The 27357-nt window shown below is 38.2% G+C and overlaps 1 protein-coding gene across 2 annotated transcripts in view; it reads left to right on the top strand.

The window, feature by feature from the left end:
* fam171a2a (family with sequence similarity 171 member A2a) overlaps positions 1–26779 on the top strand; it is a 39420-nt gene extending 12641 nt beyond the window's left edge. The window contains exons 2-8 of one of the 2 annotated variants that reach the window (XM_082183922.1): positions 1955–2182; positions 9384–9476; positions 16667–16825; positions 16990–17169; positions 22142–22255; positions 22426–22546; positions 24019–26779. In XM_082183922.1, coding sequence (XP_082040048.1) covers positions 1955–2182; positions 9384–9476; positions 16667–16825; positions 16990–17169; positions 22142–22255; positions 22426–22546; positions 24019–25552 — 2429 coding nt within the window. In that variant the 3' untranslated portion in view covers positions 25553–26779. Of the gene's footprint in view, positions 1–1954; positions 2183–9383; positions 9477–16666; positions 16826–16989; positions 17170–22141; positions 22256–22419; positions 22547–24018 lie in introns of both variants that reach the window. The other variant, XM_082183921.1, reaches the window with a different exon arrangement.
* Positions 26780–27357: the final 578 nt, after the last annotated feature.

Genomic DNA, 27357 nt, shown 5'->3' with positions numbered 1-27357 from the left:
CCACTAAACAGCGCTGTGAGATCCAGTGAGAACTTAGAAGCGCTTAAATTCAGTGAAGAACACAAATATCTCGGAGATTTAAACTTAAAGCCAGATGAAACAGCGCTGACAAACAGGAGAAACACTGCGCAACGATACAGTCAGAAGGCTTTTCAATCTACAAATCATTTACCATGGATTTACTATAGTAACACTAACTGCACCATGGTATTATTGTGGCGGAAATGTGGCATATTATTAATGAAGACATGATTTAAATGCATTAAAGAAGTAATGGAATATAATTACAGTAATTTTTGTGATTAAGCTATAGCATTTGTGCATTTATACTAAATGTATCCGCTACTGTTTTTCATAAAAATACCATAAAAACCATTACATTTTTACCATGGTAGTAGTACTTATTTTAGAACTTAAACATTTAATTTCAGCTAGTTGCAAAGGCAACATTTCTCGTTTTCATTTGGTTCTGTAATGATCACCAGTAGAGAGTGCCCGGAATTACTATCAGAGGGCACTCCAACCCGGACAATCACCAGACATTCACGAACTACATCTCCCATATTTCTCTGACTGGAGTCATCAGCACTCATTGTTTTCACCTGTGTCTCATCTTCTTGTTCACTCACCCTATATAAGCCTGGTTCTTTCTGTCATTCCCTGCAAAGTCTTGTTTAGTGTTACACTGCAATTCCAAGCATTCTCCTGGTTTTCTTTATCTTGGTTTTCGATCTTCTGTCCTGTTTTCTTTGTTTCCTCTGTTTTTGCCTGTGTTGTTTGCACTAATTACCCGGTGTTTATGACCTTTGCCTGTTTTCGACTATATTGTGGATTACCCTTTCAATAAATACTGCATTTGGATCCTCAACCTTTGTGTCTCAGCAGTTTGTGACAGATTCAAGTTTTTAAAATTGTATTCACTTAATGTTTATTTTATTTCAAGTAATGAAAATTTGTTTATGGTTTGTTTTAGTAAATTATAATAACCCTGATTTGTACATGTCAGTTCTGTATATTCAGAACGTACTGTATTAAAATGATTTATTTTATAAAAATTAATATTTGCTTTAAGATGCCATATTATGCCCTTTAACAAAGTCTTGATTTTGTTTTTGTGATCTACTAGAATAGGTTTTCATCCTATGGTTTTCATGCTTGAATGTAAAATATATATATATATATATATATATATATATATATATATATATATATATATATATATATATATATATATATATATATATATGTATGAAGAGTTCAGATGCAAAAGCCTCTAAGTGCCATCTTAAATTTTCTTCTAGAATGATCATTTTTATCAAGCTTGTATATTTAAATTCAGTAATTTCACTTAAATGGCAATGAAAATTACCTATTAATTGTCAGTTAAGTGAAATTACTGAACTTAAATCTACGAGCTTGATAAAAATGATCATTCTAGAAGAAAATTTCAGAAGGCACTTAGAGGCTTTTGCATCTGAACTCTTCATATGTATATTATTTATTTATTTTTTCACATATTTTACATTGTTGTAGCAGCACCTGTCTTCCCATTCTCATAGTAATACTGTTTTGTTACGGTATACATATGAAGCCCCTCCTTCTGAAAAGCTCAATGTGCTCTTATTGGTTGGCTGGACTAGTGTGTTGTGATTGGTCAACTGCTTTGAGCATGTTTCGGAATTGTCACACCCCTTTATCATAACCGCGAGTTTCAGCACACTAACACAACTCAACCAGGCTTCGTCCCTTTTTATTTTTATTTTAAATAAAGAATATTGTGAAACTCAAGTTACTGATACAGAGAATAACTCCCTTTGGAGGGACTTTGCTTTGTAACTTTTGCAAAGACCTTTTTTATGCTCAAACAGCAACATTACACACTAAAGAAAGTTGAAAATATAAAAAAAGCATAATATGTCCCCTTTTAAAAAGCCTTTAATTCTTGTTTTCACAGATGTGCTGATTAAAGTCCAGGTTTTCGATAACAGCGACCTGTCACCCCTAAAGGAATCCACAGTTCAGGTGTGTGGAAACCAGAGCATCTTGGCATCCAGTCTTGCTGGAGGAGATGGGATTGTAACACTTACATTCCTGTACCGGCCAGGAACGTGGGTCATCGTCACAGCGTCAAAGCATGGATTTGTCACAAACTCAGCACCCTGGCATGCCAGTCGCATCCCGCGTGAGTACTTCCTGTACTATTGGAAGACTGAACTTTTTCTACATTGTGTTGGGGGAAGCCTGCAGATTATTATTAGAAACCGAGTATTCAGTTTCATTCTGAAATACACGCGCATTAACTGGACTTCCTGTCAAAACTGTTAGAGCAAGACCAGTTAGTGTTTATGGGAATCTCTGGAATCATGTTAATCCCTTATTAAAAATGAGGGATATAGTTGAAGCATTTGACTGTAGATTAAAAGGTTCCTGGCTTCTATCTAGATTAAGGGTGAGAGAAAAAAATCAATTCTCAGATGCATTTAGGATTCTCTCTTCAACAATTCTGAATCGATTATGAAGTTTCGTTTTTTTTTTACCGCAGAATGCACTTGCATCTCAAATTGCTTTCATGACTCTAATGAATGTAAACACAGTAATGTATGTCTTAAGGGATTAGACAGACAGGACAAACATCTGATATGTCAAAATAGAGCTGTACATTAATGTGAATGTGAATGTTTTGAAGCTATAGTATAGCCTATATAGTTAGCTGAAAATTCTTAAAGGGGTGGTTGATTATGATTTTACTTTTCTAACTTTAGTTAGTGTGTAATGTTGCTGTTTGAGCATAAACAACATCAGCAAGGTTCCAACGCTCAAAGTTCAAAGCAAAGGGAGATATTTGCTTTTTTTTTTTAAATAGCTTTTTAAGAACTACAACAAAGGGCTGGTAGGGACTACACCACTTTCCTCCCGGGTTAGTGACATCACCAACCCTAGAATTTACATAAACCCCGCCCCCGGGAATGCGATTTATAGATTATCATGACAGAATATGCTAATCAATGACTAGAAGATAGTTAACTCCACATCAGCTGCATAAATTCTTCAACTAACCATTCAGAAATGTCCTATTGCTTCTACATGTTGTCACTTCTTCTTGAGTCTTTCCATCATTGTGTGACTCGAACATAAAAGGCTAAAAGTTTAGACATTTTCTGTGTGAGGTAAAAGGACACAAGCTGTTGAAGCTCTGCCCTCTGAGACGGAGGCAGCAGCTCATTTGCATTTAAAGGGACAGACACAAAAACGGTGCGTTTTTGCTCACCCTCAAAAAGTGACAATTATAACATGCTATATAATATCTGTAGGGTATTTGGAGCTTAGACTTCACATACACACTCTGGGGACATCAGAGATTTATTTTACATCTTGTGAAAAGGGCATTATACCACCCCTTTAACATACAATTGTAGAAAAAAAAATGCATCGATAATAGTTTTACCATTGTGCTGTAGCCCTCTGAATCGTAATCGAATCTAATCGTGAAGTGCCTAGATATTCCCACCCCTAATCTAAATACCCAAATTTTAGGCTTCTGTCACCCTGAGTGACATTGGAAAGAAACACAAAACACAAAAAATATATATAAATCAACCCCACTCTGATTTATATTCCATATTTACTTTTATTCAAAACATCTTGAAGTGCATTTTAGTTAAACGTATTACTAGTTCATTAGCCATTACATTGCCGTTTTGAGTGCAACTGTTAACATGGTGATTTTTTTGCTCATGGCCTCAGTGAACTTTCCAAATCTGACGAGTGATTTGCGATCTGTTGGCTTCGTCCTATTATTTAGATCAACCAACTAGATCTGTAATCCAGATGGAGCTTTGCACACAAATGGACAGGAATGTTAAACAACACTCACTGGGGTGTGGAGCGTGCCGGCCCGCGTTGTGATACCTAGCAGCTGCTCGGAGTCGGTAACGTCGGCCCCAGACGGCCGTGTCCTCTTTTGACTCTCTCGCTCTAAGATTGGCTTAATTCTGTTTGCACAACAGCATGCTCTCCTCTGCCCCTCTCTCTCCACCCAAACCCCACCCAGTTATGCGGTCAGACCTCTGGAGAGGGGAGGCAGTGAAATCATGTATTTCAGCATTAAGCTGTCTGTACGAGCAGCTGGAAGCCACTTAGCCAGAGGGGTTACAGATATGGAGACAGCTAGCAAATGTGGCTCCATGTCGTGCCAGACCTGCCGGGCTGGTAAATGAAGGCATATTTAGTATGACATTAGCCTCTTGGGGGGGGCATTGCACACATTCCCATTGAGTCACACCAAATTAGGAGATGCTGTCAAAAATGTGGATGACATATTGTGTAGATCAGGGGTGTCCAGTCCTGGTCCTGGAGGGTCACTGTCCTGCAGAGTTTAGCTCCAACCCCAATCAAACACACCTGAACAAGCTAATAATGGTCTTACTAGGCATAATAGACACTTCCAGACAGGTGTGTCGAGGCAAGTTGAAGCTAAACTCTGCTGGACAGTGGCCCTTCAGGAGCAGGTTTGGACACTGATGCCAGTCATTTGAATGATAATAATGCATTGGTCTGTACTCCAACTCCAATCTGTTTGGTACCAAAACATCTGCCCCCTATTCCTCCTCCATTTTGTCTCTTAGCCATGCTGAAAAAGGGTTTCTAAAAAAAACTACAGTGTCGTGGAGTTTTAACTGTCCCTGCAGCACTTTGATAATCTGTGCGAGTCACGCAAACTCGGGAGAGAGAGTGAGTCATTCTCATGGAGTGATAAGGCAGTAGCTTGCGGCTCGGATTAAATCAATTGAAGTCGGGAACACTTGTTCTGTCCTCCATTGGCCTATCTCTCTTAGTCCACTATGGTTTAACTGAATAATTATATTTTACTGGTTTTAAAGAGCCCATGATATCACAATTGGGTTCTGTGTCTTTCAATTCATGCTAATATTAGCATGAGGCCATCTGCAGTGACCCCAAAAGCATTTAAAGGAACAGTTCACTATTAAATTATCTATTAAACAAGTGTTCACACTGACACCAATTAAGGTCAGCTTATAATTATTTAAATAATAAATGCTTGATATTAAAATTCCATTTTATTTTGTCTTTAAAGGGATACTACTGGAAAGATGAATTTGTATTTAAAATGGGTCATTTATGTAGAAGAAATGTGAAATAATGTTTTGAATTTGGAGCCTTCTAGACTGAGAAAAGCCAGAAAATGTATTTTTGGCTTATGTGGATGAAAGACAACAATTCCCAGAATGCACTTGCTTTCACTGCCCTAGGAGGCCACTCCCAAGCCACGCCTACCGGTAAGAGAGCGCAGGGCTAGGCTACTAGTGAGTCTCCGTGACGACGAGTCTGCCCGGGATTTCGAGATCGCCCAAAATGTCCGGGATTCAGCTTTTGCGTTCTACACTCGCCATTCATTATGTTTACTGTGGCGAGCAGGACGAGGCTGAGGGGCGCGGGAGAACGGCGCGAGGCCGGTGGAGTGATTACTGATGAGCGACACTGTGAGACACACCAGTCTCCTATCTCTCATGGAGGAGCGGGAATTTTCTTAGCAATGTTAAAACGCACATCAACCGATCACTTGTTTAGCGTTCATGTAAACACTACATTCAGATTCACCCATCGGAATGAATTCAGTTAGCTTGAAACAAAAGGTGTGCATGTAAACAATGAATGGCGACTGCAGAAAGCAAAAGCTGAATCCCGGACATTTTAGACGATCTCGACGGCCGGACATGTCCGGGTAAAAGAGGATGGTAACCCCTACTACTCAGCTTTCTCCACAGAACAAAAGCCTGCTAGCTTAGCTTCCAAAGAAAGACGTCTGACACTGAGTGAGATCCCACCTCCTATGGGCGGGTTGAAAACATACGGGACAGCCCCTCCTACTGGCTGTAGTCTTTAGCCTCTGGCCAAAAAATCCTCTGATGACGCAAAATGACTATTTTTGCGTAATCGGTGGATTTTTTCCAGACAAAAAATACATAAATCTCTTGTCTCAGGGGGATATGAGGGTAGAAAGCACGGTAATTCGAAAATACTACAGGTTTTCTACTAATACAAAGCTTAATGCTAAATCCTGAAGTATCCCTTTAAATATATTTGAAGTAAAACTGAAACCTAAAATATTGTTTAAAATGCTACAAGTCGATTTAGACATCACAACATTATTTTATACATTATGAAAAATATACATTTTGTTTTGAGATCTGTCAAAGATAACATTTAACGGTGTTAATCAATTATTTTAAAGATAAATTAAGATAAAAGATTTACATTACATTTAGCAGACGCTTTTATCCAAAGCGACTTACATTGCATTTTCCTATACATTTATACATATCCCCTGGGATCGAACCCACAACCTTGCGTTGTTAACGCAATGCTCTTACCACTGAGCTACAGCAAAGCTACAAAAAGATAAAGTGAACGGTAGATGACTCTCTCTTGGCCGATAACAGATATTTTTCTAATATATTGTGCATCTCTATACATTATTCTGAGCGAATTCTGTATGATCAAAGCCAGGGTGTATAAATGTGTTATGTGTCGTCACAATGCTTCAGAAGGTAACTAAAGTTACAAATGATGTAAAACCACACAATGCCAATGCATTACCCTCCCTCTCTTCATACACACTTTTCTTTGAGCTTCTAGCTAATGCAGTGTGGGCAGTATTGTTGTCGTTCCCTTTATTTTGTTCACATACCTACCAAGCAGAATATTAAAGAGAGCAGAGCCCCTTCTGTTCAGGGCATCTGTGCTGTGTGTGCGTTCATGTATGCATAACCGCATGGGTGTAAATGTGCATGAATCGCCTGTGTCATGTTTCCTACAGTCTGTTCCTGCAAGTGACAAGCTTTCTTGATCTCAGGGAAATCTGAATGCATTCTACTGTGCATTTGGGTCTTAATGTCTTTTAGTGGCCTGCTAAATTCTCAAATACACAGCATAGAAACTGATCAAACTTAGCTAATTTTTGCTCGTTTTTTGCTAATAATCCTGAGAGCATTCATTACATTGAAGAGCTTGAATAAATCATGTTCTTATGAAATAAACACTGGTGTTTTCCAGTGTTTATTTCATAAGAACATGATTTTATTCAAGCTCTTTTTTTTTTATAGCTCAGGGTAGTCAGGGGGACATTACAATGTGCCATAGCAGATGGGAAAGAGACACAGAGGATTTCTGCTCCCAGCATGCAGCAGTCTTCTGGAGTACTGCCAGCATATGTCCTCCTGTCCGTAGAGGAGCACTCAGGGGTGAGGTACATTTCAGATTAGCTGACAAAGATAGATGACTAAAAAAGACTTTTAAATAAAGAAATAATTAATGTTGGCATGCCAACAGTTAACATTTATTTTAAGCTTCTCATCCTTCACATAATATGAATAATACTTCCACATAATATGTCAAAGGCTCTGGTTTTTACATCTTTAGGAGTCTGTCCTCTGGACAAAATATTGAGGGATCCAAAACAAAGATCCACTGAACAGCAACAGAGCTGATGGTCTGGTAGTGTTTGACAGGAAGACAAATAGCGGCAGGACTATCTCAAGATTTTGTCAAGTTTTACATGGTGTCTGTCATCAAAGGCTTGTTTGAAGCAAGAACGCGGTTTCCTGCTGTGTTGCAATAAACTGACTCTGCTGCTATCCTACATGTTTATTAAATATTATTATTAAGTAATAGCCTAATAATCATGTCTCACACCTGTGAATAAGCAGCTACATCTGGTGAACTACTGTGTATTACAGGAAAAACAACATCCTTGTGCTCTCCAGGGTAAATGATTCCTGAAAATGAGACGGTGGAAGATTAAAGGGATAGTTCACTTTGAAATTAAATTTTGGTATGTTTTAGCTTACCTCAAGGGCATCCAAGATGTAGGTGTCTTTTTTTCCGCAGTAGTTTCAATTTTGATATTTTTAGGTCAAACCGTTCTTGTCTGTCAGTCATATAATGCAGGTCTATGGTCATTATCTCAAAACACAAGCACAGAGTCCAAATTAAAACAATTCCCCGTCGTCCAAATTAAACAATTCCCCATCGTAAGTACACATTGATGGCCTAAGACACGAAACGAGCGGTTTGTGTGAGAAAACGAACAGTATTTATATCGTTTTTACCTCTTATACGCAGCCATGTCGAAGTGATCTGATCTGACGTGTACGCAGACTGGTGCATAGATATATACACTAGATGTCGCCTTAAAGACATTCGTTCCAATGAACTGCCGTAGACAAGGCGACATCTAGTGTATATATCTATGCACCAGTCTGCGTACACGTCAGATCAGATCACTTCGACATGGCTGCGTATAAGAGGTAAAAACGATATAAATACTCTTCGTTTTCTCACACAAACCGCTCGTTTCGTGTCTTAGGCCATCAATGTGTACTTACGATGGGGAATTGTTTAATTTGGACGACGGGGAATTGTTTTAATTTGGACTCTGTGCTTGTGTTTTGAGATAATGACCATAGACCTGCATTATATGACTGACAGACAAGAACGGTTTGACCTAAAAATATCAAAATTGAAACTACTGCGGAAAAAAAGACACCTACATCTTGGATGCCCTTGAGGTAAGCTAAAACATACCAAAAATTAATTTCAAAGTGAACTATCCCTTTAACTGATTTGTATAGACATGTGGATGGACAAATAGCTTACAAATAAGGCTAAGTAAGATCCAGAAGTTTGTCATGCTAAGCTAATATAGCATGAAGTAGAATGAACTTTCTCTTAAGACATGCATATGGACCATGACGATCTAAGGTCTATTAATTACATCTATGCGTCAATTCATCTACCGTATGATTCATTTATTGTTATGTATATAAATTATAAACATTGTGTGTATATATAGAATAGAGTGGAATGCACAGTATTTATGGATGTAAAGCTTACTGTTATTATATATTTTATTGCATATGTAGGCCTACTGATTTTTTAGATAAAAAATACAGTAAAAACACAGTAATATTGCGAAATATCATTACCATTTAAAATTTATTCCTGTGATAGCAAAGCTGAATTATCAGCATCATCACTCCAGTCTTCAGTGTCACATGATCCTTCTAATATGATGTTTTGATGCTCTAGAAACATTTCTTATTATCAATGTTGGAAACCTTTTGGAAAATATTTTGGTAAAAACTTGGTACCTTTTTCAAGATTCTTTGATTAATATAAAGTTCAAAAGAACAGCATTTATTTGAAATAGAAAACTTTTGTGACATTATAAATGTCTTTACTTTTGACTTATTTTTACAATTGAATGCATTCTTGCTGAACAAAAGTATTATATCTTACTAACCCCACACTTTTGAATAGTAATGTGCTTATCCCTCTGTTTCTCTCTCTCTCTTGTGTTTCAGTATACGCCTCCGTAAGTTTATATTTACTTCCCCAGAGACCGGCCACTCTCCTGCTATATGACGATGTTGTGCAGTTACTGTTAGGTTCTCCAGGTGAGTTCTCTCTTTTTTTTTTCTTAATGGGATAGTTTAACCTAAAAATGGAAATTCTCTCATCGTTTGCTCACCTTTATGTCATTCCAGTGCTGTATGAATTTCTTTCTTCTGTGAAACATACAAGAAGATAGTTTGAAAAATCTTTTTTTTTCTTTTTTTATTATTACAATGCAAGTCAATGGGCTCCAATGTTGATTGGTTCTCAACATTTTGCACAATATCTTTTGTGTTCAGCAGAAGAAAGAAATACATACAGGTTTGGAATGAAATGAGGGTAAGTAAATGGTGTAAAAGTAAAAAGTAAAAAACTGTGGGAAAACTCTTTAATCTCTTTAATCATAGCCTTTAAAAATAAACTCTATTTAGTAAATTCACCACAGTTTTTCTATGCATAGTACTATAAAAAGGGAATTACTAGGGAGAGAAAGGCATCCCAGTTTGGACTTAAACCTGTAATTCCCACTTGAGCACCGCAGTTTTCCTGTGGGTTTGACTGATACTTTATGTCCATCAGTGATAATGGGGTTACCGTCCGATACTGTGTTGCGACTCAGCCAGGCTCTGTTCCACATGGTTAGCTTGGAATCTGAGATCCAAAAGCAGCACCATTGATTCACACACATCCTGCAGTGTTTACATGTGCAGATGTGTGGAACTGCTGAGTTGGTCGTTTAAATAATCAGACTAACACTATAGTCTCGTATCTCAAGAGCTGCCAATAAGCATATCCAATTTAACTGAGACTGGGCGCAGTGTCTACAAGCTATTTCACCACGTTCCACGCTCAATAAACGTCCACTAAGATTTACAAACATGATCAAATGACACATTTGCTTTGGCAGGTGGTTGTTTCCTCTGGAAACATAAGGAAGATTTAGAGAAACTGCTGCCTGTGTTGCCTGGGTGGCTTGTGTGTTTTGCAGTGCTAGTCAGGTGTTTAATGTGGAGTGCAATGGCTCAAATTATGGTTGTGGGAAACTGACTTTTAGTTGAAAGATTTCTGGGTAGGAAGTGATTTTACCCAATGGACTACCAAGTGTGATGTAATGTGCTTCATGCAAACTTGAATATCAGAGCCCTGCATATCCTTTTTCTATGTATGTGTGTGTAGGCATCCTGACACAGCTCTTTCTGCCTGATCCTTATCAACTTAATGAGCTCGATCTCTCTGTGCATAAAGGGACTGTGTAGCTGTGTGTGTGTGTGTGTGGGTCCCTGATGTGATCAGTGATTATAGTTACATGCACTCAAATGTTGCCGTGTCCTCCTCCCATTCCCTCTTCTGCTGACAAGCCAACAGCTTGCTCTCATTCTCTCTTTACATTCAGTAAGAGAGGATAGAATACCATCAGTGTCTCCAAGCTCTTCCAGAGATAAATGGGCAACTTGTTGGGTCCAGCACAGAAAAAAGGCCTTGCAGTCTGATTTAGACATTTTAGTAAGAGTGTAAAGTCCTGGAGTAATCATTCATTACTGTACCAAAGTATTATTTTTGTACCTGACTTGAGTAAACGTTCACACCAAGAGCGATAAATATAAAGATTACTATAATAATAATAGCTTCCATACCAGTGCACTATAACAACCTGTTGTTATTATAAGTGTGCACTGCAGTTTTGTCATCTGCTGCTTTAAATGCTATAGCTCTTTAAAGTCAGTTGTATTATGATTGGATTCTGTCAATGGTTTTTATCGTTCATCTGCTGGAAACAAATTTTTTGAAAGTGATTCCAAACAAAATCGTTCCTTTGTGCCATTATCGTTGTAGTTATGGTGTGGACTCTTAATAATACTCCTTAATATTGAAACTCTTTTGAATTTTATTTAAGCAGCCATTGAAATGTACAATAAATGCAATTGGCCCCAACTTTGTCTTTGGGAAGAGGTGTCACCATCAGGCATCATATCTCAGTTGTTGTCCTACCACCGAAGATGAATCAATTTGACTGGAATTTCAACAGTTAACAATCAGTCTATAAACAACTATATATTTAAATGTAAAAACAACTGTAAAAGTGTTATTTTAGTATTATTTATGTACTATTACAGTACATCTAGCCTCAGATAATAACATGGTGCTTACAGAGGGAAGTAGAGGGAGATCAGGACTCACATTGGCGTGTGTTTTTTCTCATGCCTCAAAACCCATTACCATGGCAACTTTGGCAGTGCCAGTAGAATGTGCTTTTGGAAAGAGGAGGGGTTATTAAAGTGTTGCATATCTGTCTCTGTTATGTGGGAGGAATGTGTCATGTAAAACCTGATCTGAAATCGGCTAGTCCATCAATTAGGTTCTGCTGCTGTCTGACCACAAAATGTCTGTTATAAAGAGCTTGTTAATGCCCCCTGAATCTAGAGGACGAATTCATGCAAAATATAATGCATTTATTGTTTTGCTCAAACACGCACCTCTAGTTTGTTTGTTTGCAGAGACTCGGGTTATGTTTTCTGTGAGCATTTTTTATGAAAAGTGAGTCAATCGAATGTACAGACTGAAACAGCATAAACGGAGCCGTAGCGTGGGTGGATTTTTGTGTTCACAGCATGCCCGTCTGAAAAGAAGTCACTCAATTGATTTGGGCTTGAGGGTTTGTTTAGAAACATGCTAATATAAATGGTGAATCTGAATGTTTGGAAAGCCACTGCTGTATATCATTGTTGTGTTTGTATATCTGGATATCTTTAGGTGGATTTCACAACAGGAATGAATTACATTTAAAATATGCAACCCCATTTTATTCTATTTAGTCCTTTCCTGATTACAGAATCGCCTGAAAGCAATTTTGATACAATTGTGATTTTATGCAATAACCGCAAACATTTAGCACTTTAAAATCTTATCACATATTGTTAATCATAATTAACGATTGACAAAATATTTGTAATTTCGTGATAGCTTAATATTTAGTTAAATCTACATTACAAGTATGTATAAATCAGTTTTTGTACATCCTTTTTTTAGTTAGTATCTCGTTTTCTCTGGCCAGTAGGGGCATTGTCTTTCTCCCAAAAGAGCACAAGCACATCTGTAACTGATGTGCAATGAAGAGAGGGATGAGAAATGACTCCCTTGACTAGAGAGTGGAGCAGGGTGAAAGAGGAGGGAAGTGTGTTTTTTCTGAGAATAAACTGGTGAGAATCAAGCAGGAGTGTGAGTTGAATGTAAATCTCCTGAGACCTGCTTGCATGAATAGCTTCCAGGCACAGGGCCTATTGAGATACAGATAGCTATTGAGTCATTCGACTGCTACCATGTGTGGGTGGTATGACAAAAATCAATCATGGTATGAGTATTTTTAATACCATTTAATGTTGATCACATCACAGTAAATATATATTATATTATATATATATATATATATATATATATATCACAAAATATATTTGCTGATAGTTCAAATAAAATATAATAATATAAATAATATAAAATATATTTTAACAACTATGTGAAAATAGTTAAATGTATATAATGTTATATTAATGTTATTACACGACCACAATGCACACTGTTCGTTCATTATCCAGAGGAGAACTGCTCGGCATTGGCTATCCTAAACCCGATCCTTTATTTTACATCAGATGTCACAGAGGTGTCATGCAGTAGGTTGCAGTGTGTACCTTCAAGTGGGTTTGGGTACCTTCAACCGCCATTAAAAGGAAAATGAACACGCACATTCAAGCTTCATCTTTTCCTTTTAATGGTGTGAAAACTAATAAAGTCTATTCTAGCACGTCATACGGTGTTTAACATATTTGATGCATACTTTTGTAACAAATTACTCAAATAATTTATGTTCTGTTTATTTGTATATGCTGTCAGACTATTTGAGACGTACTTGCCATAAAGCGTCACTATGGGATGTGTCTTGCTTTGGACTATAAGCTTCATGCTTTCTAACCTTAAATCCACTTTTCTTTTCTTTTTTCTTTTTTTTTTTGCAGTTATTCTGCTTATTGTTCTGGTTAATCTTTACATTTCAGCATATTTGATTACAGTATATAAAGTCAGAACAAATTAATAGGCTGGAAAAATTACCCGAATAAAATATTATAGACACAAAACCAGTAGTGAATTACAAAGCGAAATGAGGGGCAAACGTTTTTCAATGTTAAACAATGCTGTCCTATCCCCATTCAGCTGAAGTGGATTTTAGCCAGTCTCATTATTAATATTATTATTAAAATAAAATAATACATAGTAAAATATAATTACTTTAGTAATTGTTATATCAGAGTTACTCTGTAGTGATAGATACCCCTTTTTTACATTTGAGCCCCTGAGAAACTCTGCACATCCCTGTAGACATTTGATTGATTTTAATAACTGTAATGTAGTTGTGTGCACCCAGCACTAGGTAAATACAAGTATCGGACTGGGACCCTGTATCGGCAAATACTCAATATTCAACAACTCAGATCTGAGGGCACAAAAAGCTTGATCAGGACATCCCTCGATGTTATGAGTTTAAATTATTATAATTTATATTATGTGATGATATGCTCAGTTTATTTTTCTAGCTATGAGCTATAATAATGGTTTACTTTCCTGAGGTAAAATGTAATAGTGTAACAATCATCTCTGATACTCATGACAAAAGTCCAGCTGATGGGTTATGAACCATTTAATCTTCTTAAAGACAAAAGTTACATTTATTAATTTAGCAGATGCTTTTATCCAAACGTACATTCATTTATAGTAAGCAAATGGTACACATTCATTGACCTGGCCACTCCCACAATTGAAGGTCTGTAATAAGGTATCCACTGAAGGCAAGTTGAGAGAACCCAAGTGCAGTTTATTTATAACAAAAACAAACATGAAACAAAAGCATGGCAAGGCATGAAAAACGTGAACTTACAAGCAGTGGTTACAGCGAACAATACTAGACAAAGACACATACAAACATGAGGGCTTAAATACACACAAGACTAATGACTAGACAAGGGACACCTGTGAACAATGAAACAATGAACCAATGACAACATGACAGACAAGGGAACACAAGGCAGGATCACATGACAGACAAGGAAACATGACGTGAACAAACCCAAAAACAAAACCGTGACAAGGTCTCTATATCAGAGTGGGTAACAGACACTCAGTGTAATCTCTGATTGTTTTCCTCAGATAGCTTGACCCCAAGGTCAGCAATACTAATCTATACGCTGATTTCACGCAGCCGCCATTTTGAAATCGAAAGTGAGGCTCCGGTGGGAAGAACCCCGGAAGTAAAGATAAACAACAATGCCTTGGATTACCAACCTGAAGCTGCTGCCGCGATTTACACTATTGGATGTTAATATTCAATATAGGATATGTATATAGTTCATTCCTGCTTCTGTTTTTACATTCTGAATTATATATAAAAAAAATATTTTATTTATAAATTAATTTCAATGTATATAGTCTAAAGTATGAAAGAAATGTATGTACATTTTTTGAATTGACACAACATCATTAAACACAACAATACGCCATCGCATTCACGACTCTCCTGTGATTAAAGGCGACACTTCCGGTTTTCTTCCCACCGGAGCCTCGCTTTCGATTTCAAAATAACGGCTGCGTGAAATCAGCGTATAGCATTCAAACAGCCTTCTGTGCAAAAGGCCAACTGATGCTACTAACATCTATGGCTTTGTCATGGAAATTATGATAAATTGTAGTTGAGGGAAGTACACTTTAGTGATTTATCATGAGTGCTATGTCTATTTGGTGAGTTAAAAATTATGAGTGTCAGTGAACACTCCTCTCTGAACCAGAAAGATTTTGGCTTGTTGGCAGAACTTCAAAGTAGGCCCAATTGCCCAACTAAAAGAGAATAAAGGAAACCTAGAAACTGTGAAAATCTGTGACACAACAAGAAATGTTAAAGGGAATATATTTTTTATATAGTTATTCTGTTCATGAAGCCAACTGACATTTGTGAGGTTTACCACTACTAACCATCTCTCTGACAGTAGACGGCCCCATCAGAGGTGGCCAACCACATGATGCTGCACATGAAGGGGATTCTCAAAGCAATTCATAATGCCCAAGCTCCTTAGGAGGCTTGCCAATTGGGAATGCATCAGTCCCAAATAGACTGTTCCGTTCTTTTACTGCATAATCATAGTTTTCAGTGTCAGGTTTACAGGGGATCAACCCATCTGCAGCCCAATCCTTGAGCAATCCTAGAGAAATTGGAAGCTTTGTTGGCCAGACACTGTTGCAGCCTTCCTTATCATCATGTAAGATGCAAATCGCTACTAGTGCCACGATTATGCAGTTAGGCTTAGAGTCTGAAAGCTAAAGTTAGACTGTGAGTAGGCTCATATTAGCCTTGCCATTTATAGCCTAATTGAATCTCACACTTGTCTTAAATGCTGGTATACATGTTTGTTTATGTTGCCCAAAGATAGATGGTCAGATAATTGGTATAGGGTTTAATTTTAGAGATTCCTTTGGACTGTATTAGTTTCTCCTCTCATCAAGAGATGGATATGGTAAGTAAATGAATAACTGTGACCAAAATATATGTGAATATCCAGGCCTGCCACCTTTCAAAGGTCCCCAAGCACTGCCACTGCAGCCACGCTATCCTGAATGCCTGGGCCGATCAGTGATCAGCTAACCCAGCACTAATCAGAGCAGACAGCCTACAGTGAGAGATACACGCTTGTATTTTTAGGCCTTTCTATTTGCCTCTCGCAGACTAAGCAAGCCAAGTGGAGGAGGGGAAGGGATTACTGCAGTGCAGATTCTGAACTCTGGATTCTTGTAAAATGTTTCAGGAAACTTTGAAGAACTCTATAGTTCTGGGAAACATTTTCTTTATATTCTTGCGGTATTTTAGCAATTACTTAATTATCCTGCCCCACAATTTCTCCTTCTGACTGGCAAGAGAGAGGACTGGCCATAGCAGAGAGAGGTTGAATCACTTCCTCATTATAACAGCAACACTGGTTAAAGGAAGTGGTTACTGAATCCTATAAAACTTCATTCACGAGTGAATGCTGGAAACAACAAATCCCAAAAGCAGCCCATTATTAGGGTTGGGAACCAATAACGTGAGAAATAATGTGAGAAATAGTTATGACTCGGTTCTTTATCATTAACAGAATCTATAAATGATTTACAATTAATCCATTCTTACTCACTATACCTATACATTTAAAAAGAAAAAGTCTTTATCTCTGTTGTCTAGGATCCCGGAGACAGCCATGGGTACAAATTCAGAGGAGAGCCATCAGACCACCACTAAACACCTCCCAAATCACACTCTCTGCAATGCTCACCTCTTCCCGCAGTCAATATGAGCTTGGGGGCTTCCCCTACCCCCTCGCCTTGGAGAACAACTCAACAGGTGAGTTTATCCAAACACCTCTTCAAAGAGATATGTTTCTGTGGAGTTACCCATCTATCTGGCCATTACTATTACCCCCCCACCCCACACCACACGCACGCACAGCACAGCACATTGTGGCTTCATTGAGAGTTACACATTTTCTGCTATTACTTCTGATTCAGGAACCAACAGTAGCTGGGTGGAGCTAACTGCACTAGCTGCAATGTGTGCTCAGCTCACTGGGCCCAACGGCACTGAGGTCCAGGTGTCAGAAGCCATTCACATCTCTATCCCTCTTCCTTCTGACTCTCCTCTCAAAACTGCCACCAGTGTCCCAGTCTGGAGGTTCGAGGACAGAACAGGTAAACAGCATTTAACAAAATATGGGTAAATTTGGAAACTGGTATATGGACAATTTTATCCCAGTTATATTAATCAAACTAGCAACTTTGTTACCAATGTAATTAGGAGGGTGATCACGGACGCCCACTTTAGGGGGCACCATGTTTTCTTGATGCACCCCTTTTTGCTGATGCAGATTCTATAGTGGTCTAGTTTATCTCTAATCATAATTAAACACATTTACCAGCTAAACAATGTCTTCAGGATTACTAGAAACTTCCAGACAAGTGTGTTGGGGCAGCTTGGTGCTAAACTCGGTATGACATTGACTTTTCTGAGGCAGGATTATAAACCCTTGTCATAGTACATGCAAAATTAAGCCTCCAGGAAGACCACAAGGGCTTAAGGCAGCATTTGGAAGAGGGGGTCGTAAATTGTTAAGAAGTGTACAAGAAGCAGAGAAAAGGTAAGAAAATATGGTAAAGGGGAGATGGAGAAAGACTGTTTAACTTTACAAATTTATTTGAGTTATTTAAGCAGGTTCAGATAAAGTGAGAGCAGGTGAAGTGAATGTGCAGTACAAATTAAAGAAAGCTGTTCAGTCTTCTCACAACGGAGAGATAATAGCCTGCCAATTCATAAAGCAGAAATCATCTCCAGACATTGACCCTGTCATGACACAGCTCCCAAAACAGGATGTGATTTAGTACCTGGCAAGCTCTGCAGAATTCCCTAGATCCTTCACTGGTGCCCGCTTAATAAAGAGAACAGCTCTGGTGGAAAAATCAATACAACTAAAAGAGGGTATCGGCCCACTTTCTGGCTGTACATTTAGGTCTTAATTTCCCTTAGATTGCTTTTGATATAGTTTCACGTCATTCCAGGTTATACGGTATTTTTGTGTTACTTTTTTTTTCTTCTCTGTAATGTCTGGACTGCTTATTGGGATCTCTCCTAAAGTGTGGTAAAATATTCATTTAGCCTATCTTAGCTCCACAGAGAAATCTCAAATGATTTTAAACTAAGCAGCTTAGTCTATGGCAACCTAATCCCAGCTCCCCCTTTTACCCACCCATTTCAGTATGCAGTGCCTCAACGTCTTGGTCCCTTTGCCATGTGTGATTGCATGTATGTCATTCTCAGCTTGTTTTCCTGAACTGGTCTTGGTGGGTAATATAAGTACAATAATTAAAGATGTCCCACAATGCATTTAAGAGATTCAATAAGAGGTCCCCATTCAATTCATAATGCAATAAGAGAGTCAGTTGGCCTGGAAAAGCCTCCTTTGACCCTTGACAGATAAGTCTGTTGAAAGGATGTTCTGTTGTCTGAGTATTACCCCTACAGTACAGGACTTTTTTTGTTAATATTCGATGGATATTCATACAGATTTAGCATTATTTAACAATGCACAAATAATGTAATTATTTTTATGCTCACCAAGACTGCATTTATTTATTCAAAAATACAGCAAAAACAGTAATATTGTGTAATATTATTAGAATTTGAATGAACTGTTTTCTATATGAATATATTTTAAAATATAATATAAAAATATATGTATACATAAGATAAAATATAATATAATAATATTAGACTGATTTCTGAAGGACCATGTGACACTGAAGACTTGAGTAATGATGCTGAAAATTCAGGTTTACCATCACAGGAATAAATTAAATTTTAAAATATATTCACACAGAAAACAGTAATATTGTGTTATATTATTTGAATTTAAATTAACTGTTTTCTATTTGAACATCTATCTATCTATAAATTACAGGAATGTCTTTCTGTCTGTCTGTGTCTGTTATTCGCATATCTCTCGAACCATTAGTCCGATGGATGTCAAACTTGACAGGTGTCTTTCTACGGGCACGAGTAAGTGCAGTGCCAAGTTTGATGTTGTTTGGATTAGAAATGCAAAAGATATCGGTAAATATATCGGTAAAAGAAGCACACATTGGCTTTTGTCACTCTAGCCGCTGGCCACTCCCCCTCTCACACTGCACACTGAGTGAGCACAGCTGGCCACTCCCCCTCTCACACTGCACACTGAGTGAGCACAGCTGGCCACTCCCCCTCTCACACTGCACACTGAGTGAGCACAGCACAGGACCAGAGACAGAGAGGGTCGAAGAAAGCAGCGGAGCTTAAGTAGCGTTTTCTCTGAGTTCACTGTGTAGCCTGCTCCCTGAATCGTCACGCTTATTCATTTGTGGCTGTTAACTGAATCTGTAAGTCAGCTACTGTTTACTTTGGAATATTATATTTTATTCTGGTGCACTTAACGTTATCGCTACCTACTGTGTAATAGTAGCCTATGCTATTCGCTCGATGGTGTTTTTAGCCCCCAATGGCTCCTTCCAGGCAGCTAACCCTAACCTCAACCTTAAACCTACCCATTCCCTCGCTGCCTGGAAGGCGCCGTTGGGGGCTAAAAACACCAAACACCATGCTATTCACCAACTAAACATATCCTATTCAATGCGTTCACAGTCTCTTTTTTATGGCCATTATTTGTAGTAGCCTATTCACAAACTGTTTGCTCAGTTATTACTGTGTCATGCACGCTGAAGTTAGCCAGTAACTATTTGATGTTGAATATGCTATGTTAAATAGTTGCCCTGCCTATTCAACAGGATAGCTCATGTAGGTTATGCAGGCTTAAACGAGGTTAACTCTCCTCTTACCGATCGTGACGGCAAATCCCCATATCCTTACTGTACACCATAACATTTCATTAACTGTATACTACTGTCTACACTGCACTATATGTCATGTACTGTTTATACTGCACTACTTGTCCATACTGTTCACATTGCACTTTTCTGCATTTTTGCACTTCTGGTTAGACGCTAACTGCCTTTCATTGTCTCTATAATTATAATCTGCACAATGACAACAAAGTTGAAACTAATGTTAAACTAATCTAATCTAATCTAAACTGTACACAGATACCCAAATACATGTCACCTAATATCACCATTATAAATTGTTTTGCAACCATGTAGTTCAATTTTCCATATTCATTGTATGTCATTATGTCAGTGTCAGTATTTGCTTTCTACCATGCACAAATAAAAATGTCACTGAACTTTTGCTGTGTAATTGACTGTAACAATGAGCACACCACACCAAACCAACAATTACTAAAAACAAACACAAAAACTGATTTTGCGGGCACTGCACTAGTATTTTCAAATGTAATTTATTCCTTTGTTGGTAAAGCTGAATTTTCAGCATTACTCCTGTGTTCAGTGTCACTTGATCCTTCAGAAATCATTCTAATATACTGCTTAAATTATTATTGGCGATAATTCATTAATAATACTAATTCAGTTATTTTAAATTGTAATAATATTTCACAATATTACTTTACAGTAATTTTTTTTAAATGCAGCCTTGGTGAGCATGAGACATTTTTCAAAAACATTATAAAATCGTACTGACCTCAAAGTTTTGAATGGTAGTGTATGAATCATGTATTTATAATTTGGTAATCACTTATTTATTTATTTATTTATTATATATCATATATTGTGAGTCCTTCAACTATAATTTAGTCTTGTCTAGATATTTTTCTAGACAATTTTTCTTCATGAGTGATAAGGTGGACAAGCACTCCATTTAGAGCCAAGGAAAGAAAGATTTTAGAGCATATAGTAGCTTAGTACATGGAGCTGTTCAAACGGTGCCAACTTTTACAAGGATGCGGACAAGTCTATCTTGTCTAAATCTAGATGGAGAATGCTGGACAGTTTTAGAGAAAGAAAACTTACTTATTAAAAATATTTAGTGTGTGGGGGTGGTCAGAGAACTGCGTTCCAGAGATGAGTCAGTTCTGCAGAACATGATCCTGTATTATTGAGTGTGGGCAGATATAATCTTTCTGTAAGTGTGTCTTTGACCATGTGATGGACGCGTGTGGCTGTAAACTACAAAAGTCTGTTTTGTCTAAGACTTTGCTCTGTAGAAACGTGGATGTTGGGAATATAAATGAGAAGGCGATTCCATTCTCAAAGCACAACCCAAAGCCCTTAGTCACAGAGTCTCATACTAACACAGCACAAATTTACATGATGTCACAGACTGCTGAGTCCCAGCCCTCTGCTTTATCTAAAAAGGGTGGGGCCTGAATGCCCCAATGTGTTCAGATTATGAAAACATTCATTGTGTTGCTGAAATTTGCCATGTGACTACTAAGGTCCTGTTTGTTTTGGAGACAGATCACAGAGGAAGTAGCCCATACAGAGACAGGGAATACTTATGCACATGGTTCTGAAAGCCCCTGCTGAGATGAACATATAGCACCTTCTAGTGTGCATAATTACACATTGCATGCAGCTGCCTGGGTCTGTTTTTGTGCACGAGTCAGGGTTTGGTACTTTGGATTCTGCTGTAGAGCTGAAAGTGCACAAAGCTGTGAAATCTGAAATGATAAATAAGTCATATTTAATAGACAATAAAAAGCATCAATGTCTAATAATTACATTTTGTTGTTGTTTTTTACTACTATATAGTAACGGGTCCAATTTGTATGCTCCAGTCTAGCACAGGGAGAACATTTCGGCTTTAGTGGAGGGAGACATTTGAAATCGTATTTGTCAGGGTTCACCCTGTCAGAACATATTAACTCTCTGTGCTCATTTGTCTGGCCTTAGGGCTTGTTGCAAAATGTGTGCCCCTCGCTGCCCTGCTTTGGTGTACCATATTCCATTATCAGATGTGATTTTGAATATTGAATGGTAACCTAGGCTGATCCTAAAATGACTTTTTAATGAAGAAAAGCTATTGGATGTGTAATTTGGCACAGGTTGGGTCTAATCTGTCCCTGGCACACTGCCCATTCACATTAAATTGAGCTTTTTCTGTATGCTGAAGCAAGATTTCATTGCAATTATCCATGTCTGCTCATTTATTTATTTATTAAAAAAATTTTTTTTAATATTTTGTCTGCTCATTTTGTAATAAAGTCCTGGTTTGCTGCAGGTCTATGGATCAGAAGCGGTGCTGGATACATTAAAAAAGAGGGCACTCAGATGACATGGAGTTTTGTGGCTCCAAATTTAGGATACTGGCTTGCAGCATTTCCCTCAACTTCAGGTGAGGACAGCAGCAGTTACATGGCATGTTATATTGTATTATATAGATTCAAATTTTGTTTAATATCCATTTTCATCTTTTTATAACATTAATTTCTAAACATAGTTGGTTTAATTTTTTTATGCTTAAGAGATGGGAAAATAAAAATACTTTTTGTGTTGAAGGAACAGGACTGAACACCTCTGGTCTGAGAGACATCACTACCTACCACACCATTTTCCTGCTAGCGATTCTGGGTGCCATGGCCCTGCTAGTGCTTATTCTGCTGTGTTTACTACTGTACTACTGCAGGTATTTTCACTCTGTGTGCATTTTTGTTGTGTGCCCGAAAAAGTGATTAATAGCAAGTTTTGAATCTACTAAGGCTGCCCCTAATAGTAGACTAAACGTTAGTCGTCTAGAAGAGGCTTAGTCGGCCAAAATTGTATTAGTCGGTTAGTCACAGAAAAAAACCTAGTGACAAAGTCTGTGAGAGGAACAGATTGTTAACGACGGTTCTTTGTGATAATAACAGTATGTCGGGCAGGAAATTCAATCGTTAAATATGCATGACATGGAGGCGCCAGCGCGATCACTTGCATTTTTTCTGAAAACTGTAAAGGGTCTTTTATTTGTGTAAACTCACAATAACAAGAAAACGTGCTTTTATAAAATAAAGAAAACAAACAGGATGCGTTTTCTGCTGTCTCAAGTCTCTGTGGACTGAAGCGCTTAACAAAAATGAACTCTGCGTATAGGCTACTTGCCTGACAGACATGAAAAATATATCATTAGAAAGCTTGAAAATGTCTACTGTTAAATGAACCAATTCAAAATGAAAATAACTTTCTGCTTATGTAATCCGTATGAAAGATACATTTCTCTCTATAGGCGTATCCACTATAATGTGGAAATGGCAAATCAGCATCGTGAACTTCATCTTTGCAGCCAACACTGACTCAGAAAACAATAGTTTATTAACAAATAAATAAAATGTCTCCTTGCTATTTTTTCCGACACATTCATTGCTTTGCAGCAAGCTTTATGTGTGCGCTTGAGCACGGAATAGGCTATATTACGCCTATATATTAAACGCTCTTTATGGTTTAGTATTCTCCTCAGTATATATTTAATTAAAAATAAACATGCGATTAGTCGAATAATTGCTTAAATGAACAACTACTTGTCATCTAGAAAAATCTTTAGTCGGGGGCAGCCCTAGAATATGTCATGGCAAGATCAGTTCCATGAGCAAATTGAGCAAGACACTAAACTTCATTTGTATTTGTCTTTTGGCAAAATTGCCCCCATTTTTCATGAGCTAAACTCAAAGATCTAAGACTTTTTCTATGTACACAAAAGGCCTATTTCTCTCAAATATTGTTCACAAATCTGTCTAAATCTGTGTTAGTGAGCACTTCTCCTTTGCCAAGATAATTCATCCACCTCACAGGTGTGGCATATCAAGATGCTGATTAGACAGTATGATTATTGCACAGGTGTGCCTTAGGCTGGCCACAATAAAAGGCCACTCTAAAATGTGCAGTTTTACTGTATTGGATCTTGGATCTTAAAGTCTTAGATCTTTGAGTTCAGCTCATGAAAAATGGGGGCAAAAACAAAAGTGTTGCGTTTATAATTTTGTTCAGTGTTTGTGTGTGTGTGTGTGTGTGTGTATATATGTATATATATATATATATATATATATATATATATATATATATATATATATACAGTACTTGGTGGGATAATAGCTAACTGATATTGTTATTATTTTTTTCCAGGAGGCGATGTCTGAAACCTCGGCACCATAGACGGAAAATGCACCCCTCTTCCACTCTGGAGAGTTCAAAGAGAGACCAGGGCACATCCACTTCCCACCTCAATCTCATCAGTGGTGGACACGTGGAGACAGCTTCCTCGGCCGGTGACCATGACGGCATCAAATCTGAACTTTCCTCCAACCGTGATCTCCACAGCTCTCGAGAGGACTTCTTCAAACATTGCCCCACCCAGAGGCAGCGCAACTCCAGGATGAATGCTGACACAAAGCGAGGAGAGAGCTTCCCATTGAAGGCCACTCACTCTTCAAACTCAGGAACTCGAAATCCGCTTCTACAGGACGACTATAGCAAAGGTTACAGCTCTGCTGAGGACTCTGATGAGCGCAGATACCATCACCATAATGCTAAAGACAACCAGGGCTATTCGTCAGACCCACCGTCTCCACCTCCACTTTTGCCACCGTTTGCTGGTCACTATCAGGATCACAGTCAGGACAGCAAACCTCCAGAGTATTATGCATCGGCAGGGGATCCCCTCACTCGGCCCAGTTCTGTCAACACCCAGCCTGGCCAGCTGATCTTCTGTCACTCCATGGAGCAGATGAAAGAGAGCATGTACCACAGCATGGTGCCCACACTGGTCATCCCTGCACATTACATGCATCTGTCCTCTGACCTGTCAGCTGTGGAGCAGGCCATGGAAAGGCAGCAACAGCTGCAGCATGATATGGAGGGCATCCAGGTTAGCATGACACTGCCACGGCAACAGGGTCAACACCAAAAGCAACAGCAGCAGCAGCCCAGGCAAGAAAAGGAAGAGGAAGAGTCTAGCCAGCAAGCAGAGGGACCTTCAGAGGAGAACTGGGGATCTGAACAATCCACTGCCCCCGTCCGTATTCCTGTCCTTTTCAATGACTCCACTATTGCACAAATGAATGGAGAGTTGCAAGCAATGACAGAGAAGAAGCTGCTGGAGTTTGGGGTAAAGCCTCACCCCCGGGCATGGTTTGTTTCCCTTGATGGCCGTTCAAACTCTCTTGTTAGACACTCCTACATTGAGCTGAGCAATGAAGCCTTGCGTGCACCCGTGGGCCCCAGCCATCTAGCCCAGGACCACCGTACTAAAAGAATCCCCATGAGTTCAGGGAAATCTACTCACCGAAAAACAAAAGAGGAGGGCAAGGTGAAGGAGGGAGGTGAAAGAAAAGCTCATGGAAAGATTTATTCTAAACTTCCCGTTATCGAAACGCCAGACTCGAGCAGTGAGGGCCATTCAGCCGTGTACTCACCTGAGGAGAACTCCACAGCACCACTGCTTGATGAGACCTCGGAGTCCAGAGGTGGGACGTTTCCTCGTAAGGGCCGCAGTCGTGACAACAGCACCCGCAGTAGTGCCAGCGAGGTCCACAGAGACTCTGTCACCAGTCCTGATGATGACAACGAAGCCGACAACAAAGATGACGACGGCGAGAATAAGAAGAGCCCCTGGCAAAAGCGTGAAGAGAGGCCCCTCATAGTGTTCAATGTCAAGTAACTCACATGCTGTCCAGGACTGATTATGGCACCGTCTTGGCTATACCCTTCTTTTGCATAGATGCTCAGTAGTGATGAGGTGTAAAGATGCAGAGCTGGAGAAAAAAGTTGGATGAAAAGCACAATAAGAGACATGGCACTTACCTGAGTGAGGTATCTGTTCCAACCATCAAAACTAGGTACCAAGAATTAGCACTGAATGTCGCTTGTAATGAAGCGTCTGAAGTCCTCACACTCTCTTAGATGTCCTTTAGATGGTTTAGACATCTGAAGTTGTTCTAGCAGCAGTTCATGAGGCCAGAGGGAGTCGTAACTTTGAATCTGCACTTAAGATGTTGTCTCGCTTTCCTTAAGTGATGCCCATTTTTTGTAAGAATTACCATGAGCCATTTTAAAACTGACTTTGGGAAGCAATCCATAAGCCTTAAAAAGCTTTTTCCTTTTCAAAAGAAATATGAATGGAAATGAATATAAATTTGATATTGATGAAAATATGGGCTGTTGTAAGAATTGAGAGATTATATCAGTTTAGATTTCTTTTATTGTAGTGGTTTACTTAAACATTTAATTTGTTTTGTGACTATGTAGACCTGAACCATTAAGATGTGTGGAAATCGTACATTTCACAAACGGGTGAAATGGTTGCTAAATAAATTTGTGTTTACTCCTATGTGACTTATTGAATCCTAGTGGTTGACAGATAATGACACTGTATTTTGTACTGTTGGTAAAAGTTCCCCTTTTGTACTTATCTAAAACCAGTGTTGCCATTTAAAGAAAAAATATGTTTAAGGAGACTGTTTTGGCTAGGAAGGCTACTTTTAGATATGAATAAAAGGTTCTGCTTATATACAGAACACATTTTGTACTCTGAATAAGCCTTCCTGTTGGATCGGTGCAGCAATAGGAATTGTGTTTTGAGGAACTTACTTGGACACCTGTGAAAATGTTTTCAGACTAATATTTGCTGCAGTGCATCAGAATTTTTGCCATAAATCAGCACCACTGCAACTGTTAACTGTGGAAGTAAAAAATGGAACCTTTTTTATGGAGTTTTTGTGTGTGACTGAAGATAGAGATTGTGCTTTTATATGGATGTGCATGGATGAATGTATGCAAAAAAATGGTCAATTCTTTTTTTTTTTTTTACAAGAATTGCTTAAGCGCTCTTATTAAACTCTGTGAACCACTTATTTGTAAATAACACCTTAGTAAATGTACACCCTCACTTTTGTTTTATGCATTTTATTTTTGCCTGATTATTACCAATCACCTTCGGGCTCTGGTTCCTGGCCAAATTATTAATATCACACTTGTACCTGTTATTTTCGTTAAGTAGTTGACATTTTATTGTAATACTGACTTAAAGCCTTGCCCTTCTAACCTGTGAAGCATTAGCCAATTACCATTGAATACATTATACACTCAACGAGAACCTACCATGCATGTAGCGACAGAAGTCTCTCACCATTCCTCTTCAAATGAACTGCTGAATTTTCACAAGTGCCCTCAACTTCCTGGAAAGTGTATAGATTGTTTTAGAGATGTTCCTACATCATTACTGAAGTTATGTTAAAGAATTGATTACATTATATTATATAATAAATTATATATTACTGGTTACAAAATACATTTTGAAAAACATTTTGCATTATAATCTTATCATTTGGATCTGTACATCACCTGTAAAGTTGAGATTTTCACATAAAAGCATTTGGCAACTGAATTTGGAGCAGTTTGCAGTGCACCCCTATCCTTGTTTTTGGTTTTACTTAACATTATAAACTAAATAAATATTTTTTTTAT

The sequence above is a fragment of the Leuciscus leuciscus genome (genome assembly GCF_965113295.1).
Source record: "Leuciscus leuciscus genome assembly, chromosome: 1".
Classification (NCBI taxonomy): Eukaryota; Metazoa; Chordata; class Actinopteri; order Cypriniformes; family Leuciscidae; genus Leuciscus; species Leuciscus leuciscus.
The sequence above is the reverse complement of the archived record's forward strand: the minus strand, read 5'-3'. Positions and strand labels throughout refer to the sequence as shown.